The 21,573-nt window shown below is 31.4% G+C and overlaps 1 protein-coding gene across 1 annotated transcript in view; it reads left to right on the top strand.

The window, feature by feature from the left end:
• Positions 1-546: 546 nt before the first annotated feature.
• LOC117107867 (voltage-dependent L-type calcium channel subunit alpha-1D-like) overlaps positions 547-21,573 on the top strand; it is a 96,671-nt gene continuing 75,644 nt past the window's right edge. Inside the window, exons 1-2 of the mRNA XM_033249676.1 lie at positions 547-681; positions 18,095-18,210. Coding sequence (XP_033105567.1) covers positions 617-681; positions 18,095-18,210 — 181 coding nt within the window. The 5' untranslated portion in view covers positions 547-616. The remainder of the gene's footprint in view (positions 682-18,094; positions 18,211-21,573) is intronic.

Genomic DNA, 21,573 nt, shown 5'->3' with positions numbered 1-21,573 from the left:
TTTTTGCAAATTTGTAATTTTAAAAAAAGACCTGAAAATTGAGGGGTCATAAGTTCAGAGAATGCAGATCAATGTGAAATAAGTATTAACAAGCTACTGCCAGTATAGATAAATGTGGAAAACTGGAGCATGACCTTGAAGACTACAAAATGTGGTTAAATAAAGAAATTTGTCTGTTTATTTGTCTGTCCATCTATCTATTTCTTTGTTCTTTATTTGCTTCTTTAATAATTAATTTAAATGTGAAATTAGATCATAAGATCTTTTGAACACACAGGCTAGAGCTCTACCAATTAAGAAGATTTAGGCCACAGAGCTAATAGAAAGCTATTTAAGTTGAATGAATTCCTTCCACAGTATATTTTTGATTATTTTTCTTTATAATTATACATTGGGTGAGTCTTTTGATATGCTTTACAATAAACAACAATTATCAGAAAGCTATTTAGTTATGCTAAAATGTATATAACATTTAATTGCATGTTAATGTTATCGCATTATTTGCCATGGTAACTAAACATCATTATCTTATTTTTTTCAGGAAAAAGTAGAATACGCTTTTCTCGCAATTTTTACTGCTGAGGCTGTTCTCAAAATAATTGCGTATGGGTTCCTGATGCATAATGGAGCTTATCTACGTAATGCTTGGAATTTGTTGGATTTTATAATTGTTCTTATTGGGTAAGTACAATTTTTAGACAATTCTTTCAAGAATAGTTGAAGGGCAAATGTTTGCTGGTTTTTATTTTAAATAGTATTTTAGTATTTTGTTTCAATCACAAAGTAATGTATAAAATGTTGGTTTATTGTACATTTATTATATATATTTCCCTGCAGACCTGATAGCATGTGGATTGACTGATCTAAAAACACTTTTTAAATTTTTCTGATACTAATGAAACTTATATTTGTTATCAACTTCAGTAAAGTATAGTTTTAACATCATGGTCAGCATCTTGTTCCTGATATATTAATTAGCACTGACATTATGCATGATTGTATTTTAGTTCATATAGGTTTTATATTGTTTGTATCTAAATTTAAATTTTAAGCTTAAATTGCAAGGATGTAGTTTTGTTTTTGTATTATAGTGGAATACACAATTAGCATTGATGCTAATGAGAGAATACTGTATGCAGTAGCGAGTGGTTTTGTATCTAATAATCCATATGCTAGCTAATTCATTAAAACCTCATATTACTGATTGAATGGAAGTCTGGTTGCATTATGTTCCACAATGAACTGGGAATTAACAGGAACCACAAATGACTGATGGGTAATCTAGTTGCCATGGTTTTACTCTACATTAATCAGGTGTTCCAACATGGATGATGCACAGTGGCCTTTTGCTTTAAGATTACTTGCATTCAATTATAGGTTTTTTACATAGACAATGAACGTGACCCTTCTGTACTAAAATTAGCTGGGCAGTATGGCTTGATGGCCGTTTGTGTCAATGAAGCAGCTTCTAATCATATGTACATGAACCATGTTTGTTGAGCATAAACTAATGAGAGGACTGGTCTATAATATAATGTATTGCAAAGTTTACTTATTTATTAAAATGAAAATTAAAATCCTTTTAAGATATAAATGATTATATTGGACATGAATCACCTGCCATTTTCACGGTATAAGGGTACACAGTTGCTGAGCACATAAAGTTCTTACATTTGCTCTCAAAATAATTGCATACACTATCTTGAATAACTGCAAATTATGTATAATTCATCCTTATTAAATTTAGTTTAAAAATAAGGTTTGAAAATATAAACCTTGATTTTAAAAGGTCCCAGGTTCAAAGGGCTATGTTCACTTGTAATTATTAGTCATATTTTCTAAAGTTTCTTCATAAATAGTCATAACCATCAGCTGTTTTCCAATATTTCACAAACTAATACCATGCTGATTCTTGGTTCGATATTTTAATTTTCCTACAAGATCTCCGATAGTAAAAATGATTAGACTAGTGGTCATCAATAATTAAAATTTATGAAACAAAACTTTTGTTCTCAGCGCAAGGGAATATTCAAATAATTGAATTATAGATGCAATTATGGTGATAATACCAGTTTATTATGGATTATTAATTATCCCGAAGTACTTTGTACTATACCGTTATGATAATTATATTATAATGTTTATATTACTTTTTATGAATTTAAATATCAATAACTATAGATGTCAAGATGATCATTAAAATGCATCTTTATAGTAAAAAGTATCTCTATGGAAACCTTATAATTTGATCAGATTGAACAATTATTATGTTGGTGCTGCAGCGTAGGAGGCAAGTACAAAGAGTACCAACTCAGAAATTAATGACACTTCTGTTGATATTGACACAGAGAAGATTTGAATCTGTATTGTTATGCTAATATTGATGCTATTTTGAATGGACACAACAATAGAGATGTAGAATTCAACCAGGGCTAATTTAACTAGCTTAGTAATAAAGCTTTTATATAATATTAATGTTGATAGACCTATGATTGTACATACCAATTATATGCTTTGTGAATAGTGTCCCCTGTTGTTGTCAGGCACCTAAAAATGTTACTCAGCTTGATGAGCTACTAATCAATTCCCGATACAAAGTGTTGCATGAATGAAGAAGAAATTACTAGATCCGTACTATCATGTTTTGATGGGTTGTCAGTATATTTTTACCCTCATCAAGGATGTTATGTATTTTTCCTGTCTGCTGTGCTATCTATCTGAGGCCTAAAGTTACACCAAAAAAAAAAATACTACTGAATGGATCATCAAATTCAGAAAGTGGTACATATTGGTCAAAGGAAGAGGTGGTTATTAGTATTGTAGGAAAGGTGAAGATCAGAGTTTTAGGAGAAATCACTAATAAGGACCATGGAGAAATCTTAATTATTAATAAGGACCATGGAAATAATGAATACTGTAGATGATAACATTTAATGGAATGGTGCAAATTGTTCTAAGTGGTGATGAAAGTTTGGAAGAATAAGCCAATGGTCAAGAGAGAATAGACAGATTTAAAATATAAAACAATTAGAAGCATATATACAGTACAAGCAATAGAACGTTGAAAGACATAGTATTTACCATGGTTACAACATCGAATGTCAATATCAAACTGTTTCTATAGAGTTACACATATCAACAAGCATTAACACAAACTTCACAATATAGCTTTTGGCTCGTACTCAAGCCCTGTTTTCCATGATTTATCTTGGAATGAGCGCACAGACTCAGTTGAAACAGAATTACGAATTACTTTCCTAAGATATGCCTTAAATCAAAATCGATTTTCAACTTGAAAAAAAGACATTTGAGAAGTGGAATTGTCTTCTCTCCAATCCCTTTGAAATTGACTATCTCTGAAATGACTGTTTATAAATAATAATTAGAAATGTCCAATATGTCGAAGGTGACTGTATAGTCATCTAACACTTGTCTTTATACAGCAGTCTAGTAGTCTCTGCCTTCCATCCTCTACTTATAAATACTTCATCAATCTTTCAAGTTGTTCTTCCATGTGTAATTCATTAAATTTATGTGTTATAATATGACTTTACTAAATATTACTTATAATTGTTATTTTATACCATAAATATTCTGAATACATTCTGAAAACATTTTCCATGATTGAATTTACTAAATAAAAAGCGGCGCTCTCAAATAGGCATCGCATCAACATGATTTTCATTCCACTTAAAGTGCCATCTTATTGTAGCAGAGCAATTATAGCAACAGTAGTTTATTTTTGTTATTATCTTACTATGGTACATGCAGCTTTTTCATGACAAGAATGAAAAATTAAACAAAAGATATGATGCATGCACATAGCGAAAAGGCCTGAACATTATTATATATTTCACGCAATTACCTTGGTTATAAGATCAAACACTTTCACAACACATACACAGCTCTCTGGGGGAGTATGCTTTAATGTTGCTGAGCTAGTAATCAGCGCAGTAATGATATTCAAACCTACAGGTACTGTACCCGTTTATATTCCAGGGTAGAGAGTGAAAACGTGGCCTTGCGGAGGAGAGTAACTAGTGGCCTACTTCACACTACACCTTCAGTCTTTCAATAAGCAAATTTGTAGTTTGAAGTGCACATACCCATATCCAAGGTCAAGGTTGTTGTGTGTATATTTATGTCAATTGAAATTTGCAGTGGGCATAAGCAGTTTAAACTATGAATTGACTTATTAGAATCCTGTGACTTATACTTCGGCAACACTGCCACATTTGTCCATGTTGCATGTAATCGGTAAATGATCAGCTTATCATGTTGAAAGAAAATTGGTTAACACAGTTGCTCTAGCACATTTTGAATAACTTTTTATTTCTATCATACTAAACCAACAGTACCATCTATTTTAGAAAATGGACTAGTTTCAAATGAAAGAAAACCTTTCCTTTTATAATTGCTGAATATGGGACATGTTAAAACTAATTTTCGACTCCACGTATCAACTTTTCTTGATAGGTATTGGTGTAGGATGCAATTTGAATGCTTTTTCTCTTAATTTAGGTCATCAATTCAATCCAAACTTCTCTTTTACCATCCTTATGATTTTCTTGTGTATATACATATTCTGTCTACTCCCCGACAAACACCCATGAATTTCTCTCCGCCCCCCCCCCCCCGATATTAAAAGGCAAGCATGTAACCACCAAGCAATTAACTTAAATTTATTTATAACAGAACAACCGTAATAAATTACGTCAATAATTTAATTTAAATTTGATTGTTATTGGTTGTTTTATCTCTTACATTAAACGTTTCATTGCTTTAATTCTCTGTGTTGTCAGAAAAGTGAATTATTTAGTATTCATAAAAAATTTTTCCAAAAATAGTTTTTGTCTCATTTTTTAATAAAATATTTTGAGGTTGTTGGTTAATTATTAATTTGTTGCTTTGATTAATTTTAAAGACCTTTAGACGATTAGGCCTATAAAAAAAAAAATTGTTGTGTTGCCCTTAAATGGAAAAAATGGAGATCGCCGGTCGGTCGGATTATTATTTTTTTTTTTTTTTATAGTAACAGGCCTACGTGAATTAGGATAGGCCTGAAACTGCTGTCCCTATGAAAACCCTAGGCCCTGTCTCTTATACACATCTAGATGTGTATAAGAGACAGGTATAGTCATCACGGGGAGAAAAAGCACAATTCATCGGAGAGAAAAACAAATTTTTTTTTTTCTAATATATATTTTCTACATATTAGTAGACTCTAAAATCGATTAAACAAGCCTCATTGTGGCTTGACAGCTCAGCAGAGAGATCGCTGAGGGCAACACAACATATTTTTTTTTGGCCTTATAATAGTTGAGATAAATGAGTATATACTTATCAACATCACAAACAAATTAATTAATTAATATATAATATTGAATTATTGAATTAAAAAGATCAAATATGTTTCATACACATATGGCAGAATAATTGAATTTCACTAATTTACATGTTTTTCAGTATAATAATTTTTAAAGTTGATTACAAGCCACTTTGCAAAAAACTAAAAACAGTATAAACTTGTTCATTGTACAGTTTTAATTCTAATTAAAAACTTACATTATAATTTATTATAATATATACAGGGCCGTCGGAAGCGCACCGGCCGCACCAGCTATAGCCGGACCACTTTTTCTCAATTCCATTACTTTCTGAAATAAATATATAATGATAATTATGAATTATATGAATGTACGCATCGCTTTTTCAATCATGGTACGATGGACCTGAGATAGGGGGTACAGTATCTTGCCCACTTCCACTAACTTTCAATCTTGTATCTGTCCCTGCATGGGGTTGGAATAGGGATAGTTGCTTTGCAGCATATTTTTAAAAATTTACAGGTATGAATTTATGCACCAACTTTACCCCTTGAGGGGGGCGGGGGATTGCCAGATGAGATTTTTGGGCATCCACAATTTATACTTTTAAACCACAATATTAGGAAATGGCAATCGCAACTTGATTGGATTTAAAGATTAGTTTAGTCTCATGACCTCGTCGTGGCGTCGGACAAAAGATGGTGGGAGATGTCCGGGTTTGTAAAGGAGTGTGGTGCTCAACAAAATTAACCATTGCAGTGCGATGAAAAGCAACGATAAATAGATTAAATCCAAACATTTTTATTGATATATACATTACTACGAGAACAAACAAATTTTTGTTCAGGGCTTTCTAGTCCCTGTAGGTCAATCGGAGGATCGCTTGCTTTCTGAAAGTATTAGGCCTACTAGGCCTATTATAAGACTTAAAATAGCATAGCGACCTCAATTAGACTACCAAATCAAAACTGCTGATTTTTCCAGGGGCTTTTATCCCCGTACCCTGACCGGGGAAATTTTTTTTGGTTTGATTCCAGATTGAACTCACTTCACTTTAATCTGCATTAATAGTTTCTCCATCACTCTCAAACATGACAACACCTACATCAACATTATTACCGTTCATCATCATCATCAACGTCATCGCCATCGACATCATCATCGTCATCATTATTGTCATTGTAGTCATTATCACCTTCATAACTGTCATTGTTATCATCATCCCCTCATCATAATTATGATCATCATTAATTCACATTTTTTTCAGGGCATCAAGGTAAACAGGGTTTAAAGATGTATTGTCTCTTGAAAATGACAAAAAATTATAAAAATAATTTTGAAATTAACTTGTTCATTTTTGCAGTAGCATACATATTTTTAACTTGAGCAAAGAAATTGTTGAATTTTAAAAATCTGTACCTGATTTTTAAACTGGATAATTATAATAAAAATAATAAATCTCTTCCATTGACTGGAAGTGTTTCTATCATTTTTTTTTTGTAAATGACATGTGAACTTTTTAAAAATACACTAATGTTTATGTTCAAGTTGATAATTTTTATTACTTAAAAATGGACAAGTTAATTAAAAAAATGATTCAGTGCATTGTGCCCCTCTCCACTCACTAACTGGATCACCCTAATGTTAGTTTGTTTATTTGTTACCAGAGTACATCTCTCCATGGTCTGTCTGCATGAATATACCGAAGGTTGACTAAAATTAATGTGTAATCGGTATAAGGCCTACCAGAAACACAGCACTTAACTTACTATTTTCTTTTTTTACAATTCTAGTGATAAATAACTTATTAATGTTCCAGGCTGAACTTTGCAAGAAAATGGAATTAAAATTGTACGAGCAGTATGTTCATAACATGAAGGCTGCAGGTCCATTTGTGTGGCTTATGGTTGCTGTGTTTTATTTATTGCATATTGTGTATATTTCATAGCTGAATACCCTCCACATCGTGTAAATACAATTACAGTATGTTATAGTCATTTTTGGTTTATGTATTATACATGTATTCATGTTTCTTGCTCTTCTGGAGGAATAAGCAACTCAATTTATCTACTTACGGGAATGATATTAAAGTAACTAAATTTTTAACAATATTATATTCTACAGCTTTACCAGCTACTATTTGATGGCATCCAAAGGTTCCATATTTTCAACATATTTTCACTGTCATCCATTTTAACTTTTATATTGTGCCTGCCCATTGAGGGGAAGGGATAGCGGCTCTATGTTGCCAGCATCTATTTCCGGACATTCATAGGCACCAAACAAGTTGTTTACCAACCATGGTGGGGCTAGAGTTGATATGATAATTATGCTCTCAGACCTCAACTAACTTCAAAATCCTGTAGCTATGGATAGAGATAGCGGGTCTCCACTAACATTTACTAACAAATTTGTCAAGTGCTCATACCACCCCCCCCTCCCCCAAGTAAGATTGTATAATTTTTAAGTTTATTACAGTAATAACACAGTAAATAATGTTAAGATATTGTATCACTATGTCATTTATTTTTAGCTAAGTTACTTTGTTATATTTGTTATTTATTACATTGATTTTTGCTACATTTTAGTTATGTGGGCTTCCTTAAAATCCTGTGTTAGTCACTGAATGCTTACATATGTCCTGTATATAGAAAAATAAATATCTCCAGAGCATCAAGACCGTGTTTATTACTTGTAAGAAAATGTTTAAGTATCATGGCATAGAATCAATAGGGTTATCTCTAACAACTAGTATATTCATTGTAGAATTGATTTTCAAATAAAGAGATTAGTTAATTTCTTCTGCGTGTTAACCCCATAACGGTTCATTTCTTAATCAATAGGTAAATTCATTCGTATGGTAAAAAACAAGACAAAACACATCCTTTGATTAGCATTTTTTATTCAACTGTTACAATTATGCTATATCAATTAATATTGAGTACAGTACTGAGTACAGTACTGATTACCGAACGTTCGACGTTACTCGCGTGTATTGGGCGTGTGTTTCACGAGTGAAAAGCGAGTGTCATTATTCCGTGAGTGCTCCAATTAACGTGTGAATGATTTTACTCAGCGTACACTTCCTGGTAAAAATCGGAACTTGCGCGGTCTACGAACGGTCACGTGGGCTTGTAAAGTTGTTTATTCACGATCTTTTACTAGAGTTCTGCTACGACTTTTCCTTGAGCACTGTCACGTAATCTGAATACACTCTTTTGTCTCTATTGTTATTAGTACGTAGGGTTTTTCAGGCGTGGTTGACTAGTAGAGTTTTGAATAGAAATGCAGTTATTGAATACATAGTTAATTTTAGAAAATGAAAATAATACAATCGTTTCATTATTATTGATGTAACTGTTTTTTTGTAATTTTTTAGTGTTTTGAGTCATGGTACTGTACTATCAGAGTCGGTTTGGAATATTTATTAGGCCTATGACCAAGTAGAAGTAATTTTTATAGTATTAAGGGATAATATAATTAAAACATTCGTAAAGTCAATTAAAACGACCGTCTCATCATTATTTAAGTAATGTGAATAATCATGTTTTTGTTTGTTTTTTGTTTTTTCTTGTTTCAGACGTGGTATTTTAAGTTCCTAATTATATAAATTTGAAGCATTTAACCATCCTATTTTACATTTACCAATAACATTTTATTTTTATTTTCTACTTCGTCTGGATGATTTTAGCAAAACTATTTGTTAAAAAAGAAAACAAAATTTTATTTTTATTCCACCCTTCTCTGATAACCTTTAAAAAAATAAGTACGCAAAACAAGTAATAAAAAAGTCTCGCTTAATTATTCTATCATTGCTGTCAATCTCTATTTCAACAGCTAGAAGAATAATTACCCAGAATTCACCTCCATGTTTTTATTGATGGAAATCCAAACCTGATAATTATGGTACCATTTTCTAAGAGCAAAAGGTTGGTGTCTGCTACAAAGCATGGCTAATGTTTCCCTTGTTAAAGTTGAACTGAAGACTAATGCTTAATAACAGGAAATCGAATACAGCATAAGAATGGCTTGTCTATATAAAAGTACGCCATCTAATCTTAGATGTATAAATTGCATTCATTAAGGAATTTTACCATGAAATCATCAACTGTATCTACTTCTATATCTAAATTTACTCATCTTTTCAAGGATTTCATTGGAACTCAAGATTAATGTTACAAAACTATTAAATAAAAATTACATTTTTTGAGATGAATTACAATTAAGTTTTCATGGTTAAAAAAGATTCAATCAAACTTTACCACGTACCTAGTTATTTTGACCAAAAAATATCCAGCCTACATCAAGGGTTTAGCCAGAAAATCGAAATAGGGCGTCCAAAATGGAAGACGAAGAAATTGTCGTGTACTGATTGCCGAGGGGTGTAGTCCCGAGCAGCTGGTGGGTTTGGGAGGAGGTGTCCCCCTTCCTACGTAAGGAAAAAATAGGAAATTATGAATTATTTAGATACATTTAAAGGTGTTTAAATGTTGGAATTTTGTCGTTAAAGGAATAGTGCTGAATTAGCCAGCACAAAGATATTTAGCTATAGACATGTAGACTGCCCTCGGCTACGGTTGTTACTCACATTATTTTGTAGGCTATGCAGATGCATCTTTATCTTTCGCCCTAGTCTAGTGTAAATGCTGCTCTAGGTCCTCCGAATTGAGAGATGTATAGGCCTACTGTATTTTTTGTTGACTATTAAAATTAAACTTGTGATGTTATTCACAGAGCTGCTTTACAGTATTTTATGAATTAATTATAACCAGGGAGTTACAAACAAAAATGATATTACCAGTGGGGTCTATGTTTTTAACATGACATACTTGTGTTGTAAGTGAAATTGTCACCGGGTAGACCTTTTTTGGGAATTCCCACCAAATGTCAGTATGAAAACAACGTAAATTCAATTAATAAAGGTTGTTCATCAAACATAAATGTGCTGTAATGCAACATCCGATAAAAATAAAGAATTTGTAGACAAGTAGACAAGGTCCAACTAGGCTAGGCCGAACTGAGTAGGCCAAGCCGTCCAAGCCGTCATGGTAAAACTGACCGTCCTAACTAATTATCCATCCAAAAGACGGCCAGACGGCCCGCAGACTAAGCCCTTAGCTTACATTCTCTTATGCATTATCCTGCCCACAGGCTAAAAAAGTTATTTTCTTTAATACTGTTGTTTTTGATGAAGTAAGAACAATTTTCTGTTTGGACTCATCCTCCTCTCACATAAATATAAAAATATTAACACATCATTGTACCCAGGAAGAGTAACCAGAATATTTTTCCCGTGCAGTGTGTAAAAAATTTTATTGCACATAGTGTAAGGCTCAAATTTTCAGTGTTTAGCCAGAGTCTTGGTAATGCCTACTGTGTATTTAAATCCAAGAAAAATTTTCCTTCATTGTGATGAGAATGAATTCATACTATCGCAGCTTTAGAGCTTTGACATTTGTCTCATCCACTCATTATCCCAGATGGTAGATAAGTTTAAAATGTATATAGTTGAACTGTTATTTCAACCTGACAGATTAAACCTGATTTATAGATTATAGTGTTGCCAGTTTTGCATGATTTCACTGAAATTAGATTATCCCTCGACAATAAAGAGTTTTGAATGCTTGTTGAATAATATGTTTTAGGAACAAATAGTTCATCAGTAATGGGGCATGATGTAAAAGCCAATGACTCGTTAATGTCATTTTGAACATTATGCAAAATATAGATCACTATGAGTTGAAGAACTTTATGTTAAAGTAGTTTGTTATATTCACAAAAAAATCTCACCATGGATATACTAATTAAAAGACTTTGATGACAACATGTTCCAATAAATATTATGTTTGTCTTGCAAATGATTAGCATTTAGCAAAACCTACTTTAAGTTATATGAGGCAAATCACCCTCTTTCCAAAAAAACCCAAGAACTCGTCCCATCCCATGTTCTTTTTAGGCCACCTCCTGTTTTAAATTAATGTTTTTAGTGTTACGCTATTCAGAAATCATACTGAAATGTAATCCTGATAAGCAAAGTGTATCTATGTGTCTTGGCCTAGCATAGAACTAAAAATAGGCTCCCCCGGAAGCATGTGTCTACTGCTGCATTGAATTATTAAAGAACCATGACTTGATTAAAAGTAACTGTAAAAATCTTGGTTTGCGCACAGTATACTACATATACAGTAGGATCTGCACTCTGGTATTAGGAGTGAGGATCTACTCTTCTGTATACTGTATTTGTTGTTGACGATGGGATTATTGTCAAAATATTGAAACTTATTACGATGGCGTTGCGTATGTGCTTTGAAACCTATATTATTATTGAGAATAATCATGGACTTGCCAAGGTTGCATTATTGTCGTACATGTAGTGAAACGTAGTGAATCGTAGTAGGTTGTGCCTTGTGGTGAAAATGAGTGTTATTTGGAATGTTCAGTGTAATGTGGTAGGCGCTCGTTCTTTGGGAGAAAAACCTATCTGCGTGGTATGAGTCGAAGTAATAGCGTGAAGGCATGTTGATAATATGACGATAACGATTAACAATACATACTGTACCTTTTGAAAATAACAAAGTGTGAAAGGTTTCGGTTAAACATGAAATTGTTGGATATGAACGATTGTTATTATCTTTTTTTAAAATTGTATTTTCTGTAGAGAAAAGATCGTTTTCGACGTCTTTGGTTGATTGTTATCGTCAACATATTATATTGTAAACAGGCCTTGACAGTGTCTTCTTGATAGCTCTCTATAAGTATTGTACCAGTACGTGTGGCAGTATTTCATGAGCACTTTTTTATGTTGAAGGCTTGCAGTTTTGGTTTGTTTTTTTTTGGTGGAAATGGCTGTACTAGTTGTCGTAACATTTGAAACTTGTGTAGACAGTTTGTATGAACAGGTGTATAGAGCAATAGTCAGAATGTCGTTTAAAAAATATCCAAATTAGGGGTTAGAGAGGGAGTAGGCAAATATAAACATGTCATTTACAGTTTTGTGTGGCTGTCGCAAGTCAATGTCGTGGGCATTTTTTCTGAGCAGAATATATTATGGCTATCGGGGTTGAGGAATCGGCACTCAGTCGGGATGGCAGCAGATAGTGTACACCTTTGATGTAGTCTGCTGAAGAATGAAAAATGAACAGACTATAGCAAAAAAAGTAACAAAAATTGGAAACTGATCAAGGTAATGAAAACAAATTTAATGAGTACCCCTATCCAACATAATGGAAACAAGTATTCTAGTAAAGTACCACTAGTATTGAATGTACAGTATACAAATAAAAATCTAAATAAGTTCTTATTTCAAGAAAAACGTAATTTCAAGGTTCAATTTTCGTTTTTCGTGCAGGGTGGTTCTGTATGGTTTTAAGTTTAAATTTGCATATAGGGGATCCAGTCAGTTCAAGCGGATGCCACTTTAAGCAAATGCCCGTTCGGAATTTATTCGAGCGGATGCTATTTCGTGCGGAAAAAAGATTCACTTGTGCGAACAACAGCCTATGCGAGTTATGTACAAATTATTTTAAAATTTTCTATTTTGAGCTAACAACTTGCATTTGGCCTAGGTTCAAGCTTTGCCTTTAATTAAATTTTTTTCTCAAATATTAGCTCTTCACAGACAGTATATGGTAGTAAAAAGAAAAAATCCTTTTTGAATAATGACTATTTATTACTTTCAAATAATATTCATTACAGTGTTAAGATTAATTCATATTTGCATTAAGGCTGAAGATGAGACATCGTATGGGGACTAGCTACTTCAGTCTACAAGGTAGAATTGGTACTCCTGAGTATCATTTTCATAAATAATAAATATCTATTTATTTAATGAAGCTCTCGCATGATCTATTAACACATGCATATACAAGGCATTTCTACTTGCAAGTCTGTTTTGAACTAGTGCAGTTTAGACGCGTTGACGCAAACGCAAACTCTAAATTCGTCCGGTGTGAACCAAGAGTACATAACGATCTTAAATGAGGCGCTGTTTTGTGCTTCATGTGATAAGTAACCCACATTTGTAGGCCTACTTCTGTGTCATGCTTCCACAAATTGCCAATTTGCTAACATTATGCCAATGGGTTTATCGATAATTCCATTTTATACAACTTTTTTCATTAATAATTTTATTGGCCTATTTTTTGTAAACACAATTCGGTATGTACGAAGACTCATTTAGTATATTCAGATTTATTTCATATTTCGTATATTATATGTGTTCCTATGTAATAAAAACATTGAATTTACTAATTTAATATGTTAACGATACAGTGCCTCAGGATATGTGTGTATCTTGATAGATGGCGCTATACAAGTTTAAAATATAATTAAAGGAGATTTTTTACCTTTCACTGAGAGTATCACCAAATGTGGTAAATCTTAACTAATGAAAAATTACTTTATTTCAAGTGAATATATTAACTTTAATTCAAAACAGTTTATATTACAAGAGCCATTTTTAATGATAATAATGATAATAAAATCTTTCTTTTACAATGGAAGCTCGTTCACCAAAGTAGTGTACTTCCATGAGGCCGTATGTATATTTTACATATCATGAAAACTTAACTATAAAATGTACAACTAAACAAGAACTACTTAATACAAAATACAAAACTAAAAGGAAAATAGAAAAGTTTAACCAAAAAACCAAAGATACTACCAAATAGGCTGTACTTAAAAAATATGTTGAAATTATATTTAAAAAAATTTTAAGTGTGGTACTATTTTCTGTGTTCTCATCAATATTGATTGTTCCACAAGTCAGTAGATCTAGCTTATCAGACAGTCAATCAAAGTAATAAAAATATTAGCTAACTTTTAATATACAGTGACAACCGAGCAACTACTTTCATAACTTCAAAGTGAAATTGCATGTTCAGTATCAATTAGAGATAACTTCTGCTTGGATTGCAATATTGCGTCCAATTTGGCTAGTCATGTTATCAACAGCAGTACTAGCAATTTGCCTAACGAGGAATGCTTTTAAGCAGGTTAATTAAGTATGCATAGAGACAGTTTTAGACAGATATTCTGTGACTAATGCTTCTCTCCCTTCACTTTTATCTTCCAAGAATTTGAAATTTGTTGGAATGATTATGTTTGTGTCTTCAAAAGTTGTCTAATGTAAGACAGTTCTTACATTTCTTTAATCTCTGTTTTTTACTCTATCACACATTAAAAAAATTACAGTGTAAATTGAGAATTGGTTTTTGATGAAAGTTTTATTAAGATAATTGGAATCAATTTAGACTATTAATATAGGTTTCATCCCAGTAATGTATTTTGAGGTTGTGGCTCTGCCTGATTATCCTATGAGAATTCTATTCTGCCAGTGACATAGGACTCGTAAAATAATGAAAAAGCTTTCAAATGCTACTGGCATTTCGATTTGCCATAAAGCATCCATTGTCTAGAGGACAATTGCCATGTACAGTATTTAGCACAAAGTTTAAAGTTTATAAAAAGTGTTTTATTAGCAATGACTGCCGTCAGTCCATGCGAGGAGGGTGGGGGAGGGGGTTGGGACTACAATATGACGGGGTAACAACATGATCTTGCTAATCACAATTCCACTTCAATTTTTGTTTTCTTGTTTTGGTAAGATTTTGGAAGGCTGTGTAATGGGGGTGATCCCCCTCATGTACTGTATCTTACAAGATTTATATGGATAATTGTAAATCAATTGATCATTAAAAACCCATGAAGTACAGTATGTTCCAATGAATTTCTCCAGCTTCAGTAAATGGTTTTGTAATTATCATCTGTTTCCTATGTAATTGCACTGGTGATAAATGAAGCCTTGTGTTAAAGGTGCTGAATAGATGAATTCATGCAAGGGGGAAAAATTACGAGTTGGCAAAATTACAAGTTGGCATAAGGGGAATTTCTAGAAGAGAGTGAATTTACAAGTTGTAGTGAAGTCTGTTTTAGACCTTAATTGAAATTTCTTGATTTTCATTTATTATGTTTTGTTGTTTTTCAATGCTTTCCATTTCATCTGTACTTCTTGTATTTATACAATATTTAAAGAATAGTACACTCATTTTAAACTTCAAAACAGCCTTGTTAAAAACACCTGCATAGGTGTTCAATCTTTCCATTTCAAAATGAAGATATTGTTATTATATAAACTAATTCCAGTTGCCGAAAGACAACAAATACCTCTGTAATCATTTATATATTCTCAATGATTTACTTCGTATTGATTGATTGATTCATGTAATCATTTATTCATTTACTCATTTATTAATTTGTTCATTCATTTGTTCATTCATATATTCATACATCCTTTGCTCATTCATCCATTTGTTCATTCATTCTTTAGTTCACTCATTCAGTTGTATTATAATTCATTTATTCATTTAGTTGTTTTTTAATTCATTCATTCAGTTGTTGATTCATGTGTTCACTCATTCATTTGTTCATCAATCAATTTTGTTTTGTGAAACATTTAGCCATTAACAATATGATAAAAGGGACAATCTTGTAAATGTACAAGCAACAAATTATACATATGACATTTGCTGAGGATTTATATTGATATTTTTAAAATACTGTCTTGGATTACCTACAGTCAGTACTGTGCTAATATTCTTTTTTATACTCCAAAAGTCAATGGTTTTTGTGATTCAGATGTATGCATAACTCCATGAGGGACTAGAAATGTAATTACCATGCTTTATAAATGTGTTTTTTCCTACAGAATTGCAAAACCTTGTGAATAAAATATGAATTATAGATGTTTTAGCTTTGTTGTTCGAAGGGAAACGTTCAGGTTTTATTGACATGTTTATGGTTCGCATTCCATTTTATACTTTTATAATGTGATTTTGAAGATGAAAAGGAATATAAAGCATTCACATAGTGATTGAAATGGAATATTATAAAGTAATGTACACATAGTATTATCTTTGATTTGTTATATTAAAAAATAATTCTTTATTTCATTTTAAATATAGTTTTAATATGTTGCATTTATTTTGACCTAGTAATAACTAAGTAAATGCAATTTTTTTAAGGATTTCAGTAGTTAAATTTGTTATGAAATGGATAATTTTCCATGATATTTTGTTTTTGAAGAAGGTATGGAAATCAAGGTTTTAGCTGTAGAAAACTAATGTTGGGTGATAGCTGTGAAATTAGTTGTAGACTGGGTGGAAAACTTAACAGCCGGGTGGCCTCGCCCACCATAACTATATCCCTGGGACACAGATTAATGATGTAGTTTGACTTCAAATGATATTGTTTTTGTGTTTACTTGTTGATTTTAATTACCTTTTTATAGTTTAGAGAACCAGTTAGTATAGTTCTATGAAATAAAACAAACATCTTGTGAAAATCAATAAAAGCATTACATCTATCAAGTTTAACATTGATTTTTATTGTTGTGTTATTAATAACATATACAATTAATTCTTTTTTTTCAAATTATAATTAATAGCATGCATGTGTGTAAAAAATTAATAATAATGGAATTAAATAAAATATATTAAAATTTACCAAGTAAACAGTTACATATGTTTTTGGCCATAAATAATAATGTAATTAATTATTAGTATAAACATAAAAAAAACATTAAACATCTATCAAGTTTAACATTGTTGTTTTTCATCATTGTTTATTAATAACATATACAATTATTTTTTTTTCCAAATATATATTGCATGCATGTCTTAAATTTAAAAACGTTAAAAGTTTAATAATAATGGAATTATATAAAATATACATAAACATGTAGCAAGTATATACGTACATAGTGTGTTTTTGGCCATAAATAATAATGTAGTTAGTTATTAATATAAACATAAATAAATGGAAGGCTATGTTAAAGTTTATATATTAATAATTAATTGTATATACTTACGCAAGTGTATATTTGGCCATCATTATTAATGTAGTTAATTATAAATTTACAATTATAAATTTATGAATTCTAAGTTTAGATAGTTTATTTATACATTTATAATCAAATTATATAAGATTATTTAAATGAATATATTTTTATGTTGCCATAAATATATTAAAATATCAAAGGTTAATTTTTACTGGAAAGAAGCATATCTATGTGCAAGAGGTTTTTTTTATATCTACATATAGTATTTTTACCTCAATTCACTTAGATTCAAGATTCAAAATAACTTTATTGCAAAATTAAGGAAAATTTAATGTAATAAGAATAAAAATGTAAAAATATTAAAATACTCCAGTTAAATTAGTCAAAATAAGAAAACAGGACACATTACAACATCAAAAATACAAAAGAAGTTAAAAATAACTTTAACCTTTTTGTTACATAATGCTGATTTTTATTTTTTTTTTTTCATTTTCGTTTTGTTTGGTTAAATCAATCAATCAATTAAGAATCCCTAATTATTTCAATATGAATAAATCATGTTTATTGTAATTCTGTTGGTAGTTTTACAGGCACTATATGCATACATATGGGATCCATGATAGTACAGTATCAACAAATCAATCAGTCAATTATTCAGTATGAATTTTTACCTTCGAATGTTGTATACATTATTGTGCTCCTAAATGTATTTTTTTTATATTGTTTTTCTGACTTGCAATGCTTGTTATGAATATGAATGTCCTATTACAATGGACAATAAAGTTTAATTGAATTGAATTGAATTAAATTGAATCAATTAATATGTATCAATTAATAGGAATCGATTATCAATCAAGCACTCAAATTAATTGTACAATGCAATTGCATTTATTGTGAAAAAGTGATATTAATGATTTTTTTTTCCCTTCAGGATTATTAGTACGATTTTGACAGACTTAAACACCTCACAAAGCTCAACCCTTGATGTTAAGGCCTTAAGAGCATTCCGTGTCGTCAGGCCGTTACGGCTGGTCTCAGGTGTTCCGAGTAAGTACTCGTATATCATTTTTTTTATAAGATCAATTTGCCAGCTGTTTAACCAGTAGATTATTGCTGTTGTAATAAATTTTTGTTTTTCTTTATGAACCTAATTCTGAAAACTTGCTTCACATTATAAAATGAATTTGAAATTTTTAGTTCGACATTGAACAAGGGTATACAACCTATAAATAGCCCAAATATCACCTAACCGCATGGATGGGCAACCAAAAATACCACACCATTATCAGTGCACCATCTTGATTTTGTAACACTAACAATCTGATTGGGATTTTGAGGTAGTTGAAGCTTACTAATATACGTTTTTAGATTTTGTTTCATTCTCCTCAGTTGCATTGCACAATAAATTGCACAACTTAGTGCTACCATTATAAAAATACATTGTCATTAAAGAAATAAATAGTGATTTGGTAAAAAATCTTTATTTTGCCATTTAGGTGACAGACTTCTCGCGAACTGATTTGATATGGCGAGCACCAACTTGTTGATTATCACTGCCATGCCTTACTAATCCAGCATGGATTCATTGACATTTATTATTCTAACATTAAAATGCCATTTCAAGCCCACGCCTTACACATTGGTTAATGTGATGATGTGTGTTTTCAAGATCTGGAAATGGCAAAAGGTCTTAGTGTTACCGTATGCAAATTTAGAAATAAATAATAATAGCTTTCTTCTCGCAAGTTGTAATGTTTTTATTCTTTTTCTGTTTCTACTGTAGTAATAGTAATTCTTACAAAGACAACATAAATAATATGAGATATGATGATGTACAAGCTTTGACAATTGGCAGGTCAGCTTTCTCTGATAGATTCGGTCTCTCAACCTTAATGTTGGAGGTTCAAACCTTCACTCTGATGTTCACTTGTGCCCTTGGGCAAAGCACTTAATTTTTTTTTTTTTAAAAACTGAAATCACCCCAAACAAAGTTCGAAAGCCAATTCTAGGTAAGGGGGTTACCTTAATTACTATTTATATGCCACAAAATGCTTGCACCTGGTGCTGAAACATATCCTGAGCCATTTCACAGCCTGTCAACAATGCAAGTTGGGTATCTAAGCATGGTTGCCCAAGATTGGACAGTGTGTGGTTTGAACACCAGACCACAAGTTCAACAATCTGAATGGAAACCGCTAAGCCAAACTGCCTTCCCCGACATTTGTCTCCCTCCACCTAGGAGCAATAAGTGCGTACCTGGTAGGATGATGTGACATTAAATGTGTTAGACAAGACAAAGAATACTTCTCCGAAATTAGAAGAGGTTCCACTTTTTGATAGCTAATTATAGATCCAAATACCAGCAGTAACAATAACAACATCACTGGAAACTTGTATCACTTGCCAAAAGACATGGTATGAATCTATGTTATTATTATATCTTTAATCAAATTTTGACCACTTTAAGATTCAAAATCGGAACATTTTTTGAAAACACATCTTACTGTTCTCCCATATACTTCCACCATCTTAATGTTAAGAAACAATCTAATATGGCCGCTTGTACGTTCTCTTCATTTGCATACGTTTACATTTAATAAATTCACACAGTAAGCTTAAGTATGGTTTCCTGTTTGAATTCACACAAAAACCATGTAAATCATTGATTATTCATTTTCATTGTCTACATTTCCATTTTGTGTAATTGTCTGGGTTCTTGGCAAACAGTACTTGGCATAATGCACAGTAGTATACTTTTCTAATCTCAACATTATTTTTTCAAAATATATTAATAATAATAGTAATAATACTAAATAAATATATTTTTTTTATATATAAATATAACTGTATAGGACTGCTTTCATGCATATATTTTGTTTATTTGTTACTGAATTGAATTCAATTTAATTTGCCTGAGTTGACACTATTGTACAATCATTTAAATTATGGCATATGTCAAACCAAGAAGTTTTCGTGAAAAAAAGAAATTAAACCAGATTACTTTCACCTTAAAATTAATGAGGAAAGTATATTTTTTATTAGTCTAATGAGTGTGACTATATAATTCATAATAAGAATGTAGATCAGGCCTGGGTATAGTCCCACCTCAGGTATAATCCCACTCCCGACTTTAAGTCTAATTCCGCGTACAAGTATTTCCTCACAATGTAGAGACTCACGATCACAGGCTCTTGCTGCTAAAAATAAGTATTACATCATGCATTACAAGTGGACAGTCTTTTAGTTGCAATGGGTGATTGGATTTGATAGCCTGGACCTACGATATCAAAAAAAAGCAAGTCACTGATGAGAACATCTTTCGTAGTTATAGGCCCAGCATGTTTCCACAATTTAAATTTGTTTAAAACCTGTTGCTGCCGTGCAGAGTAATTATAGGCCTACAGTAATTGGGTACTGCAGCTAAGTTGAGGGCGCTAGTAGTAATATTTATATTAATAATGTATTATACTAGTTGCAGTAAATAGCTTATGCTGGAATATGCATTTTAATTTTCTAAATCGTAATAATTCTGAAGAATAGAATGGTTGTAACTTTTCATCTACATTTGGATTAGTAATAAGAAAACAAAGTGTTAGGTAAGCGGAAATTTTTTTAAATAGTATAGTTTATAAGCAATTATATTAAATACAATAATATAAAATATAGTAATATAATTAGGAAAATAACTTGATTGGGTTACACTTGTTTTGACATTCATACTAATATTCAATACCGCTTTCCTCAGTCAAAAAAATAAAAGTAATGCATTAACATTGTAGCTACAGTAGTATCTATTATCAAATATTGCCAAATAAGGTACTAACATGCATTTTGATGTTTGATACAGCATTTGTCAACATGCTTTCATGACCCACTATTTTACACATCTGATTAATACAGATATCAGGAGACAGGAATAATAATAAGCCTTCTTTCACACCTTAGGACGTTAACTGTCATAAGTTTAATTCTCCTAGGATATAAAACAAGCACAGTGTGGTCTGTGCCACACTATCGCGGATAAATCAACGCGTTCTAAATTGTCTTAGCACATTCTGAAACGCCAAAAGTGCATATGAACAGATTATGTATTGAATTTGTGAATTCTTTTATAGTCTTATCTGCATATCATTAAAATCTATGTGCCAGAAGAGAATTACTGATACTACTGCAGTTACAGAGTGTTGCTGTCATTATTGTTTTGTTCCTGTTGATGATAGAATTTAGGCCAAGTCAAAAAAAAAAACATGTTTCACGTCCGGCTTTTTTTTTAAATTGAGGATTTAAAAAAAATTTTATTTTTTATTTTTTATTTTTCAAAATGGCCGCCATTCTACAGACTTGTTGACATTTCCCGTCTAGTTTTGTTCAACATATAAAAAGACATCACACAAGATTAGAAGCTGTATA

The sequence above is a fragment of the Anneissia japonica genome, unplaced genomic scaffold, assembly GCF_011630105.1.
Source record: "Anneissia japonica isolate Jap-2015-1 unplaced genomic scaffold, ASM1163010v1 scaffold288060_len1141017_cov207, whole genome shotgun sequence".
NCBI classification, from domain to species: Eukaryota; Metazoa; Echinodermata; class Crinoidea; order Comatulida; family Comatulidae; genus Anneissia; species Anneissia japonica.
The sequence above is the reverse complement of the archived record's forward strand: the minus strand, read 5'-3'. Positions and strand labels throughout refer to the sequence as shown.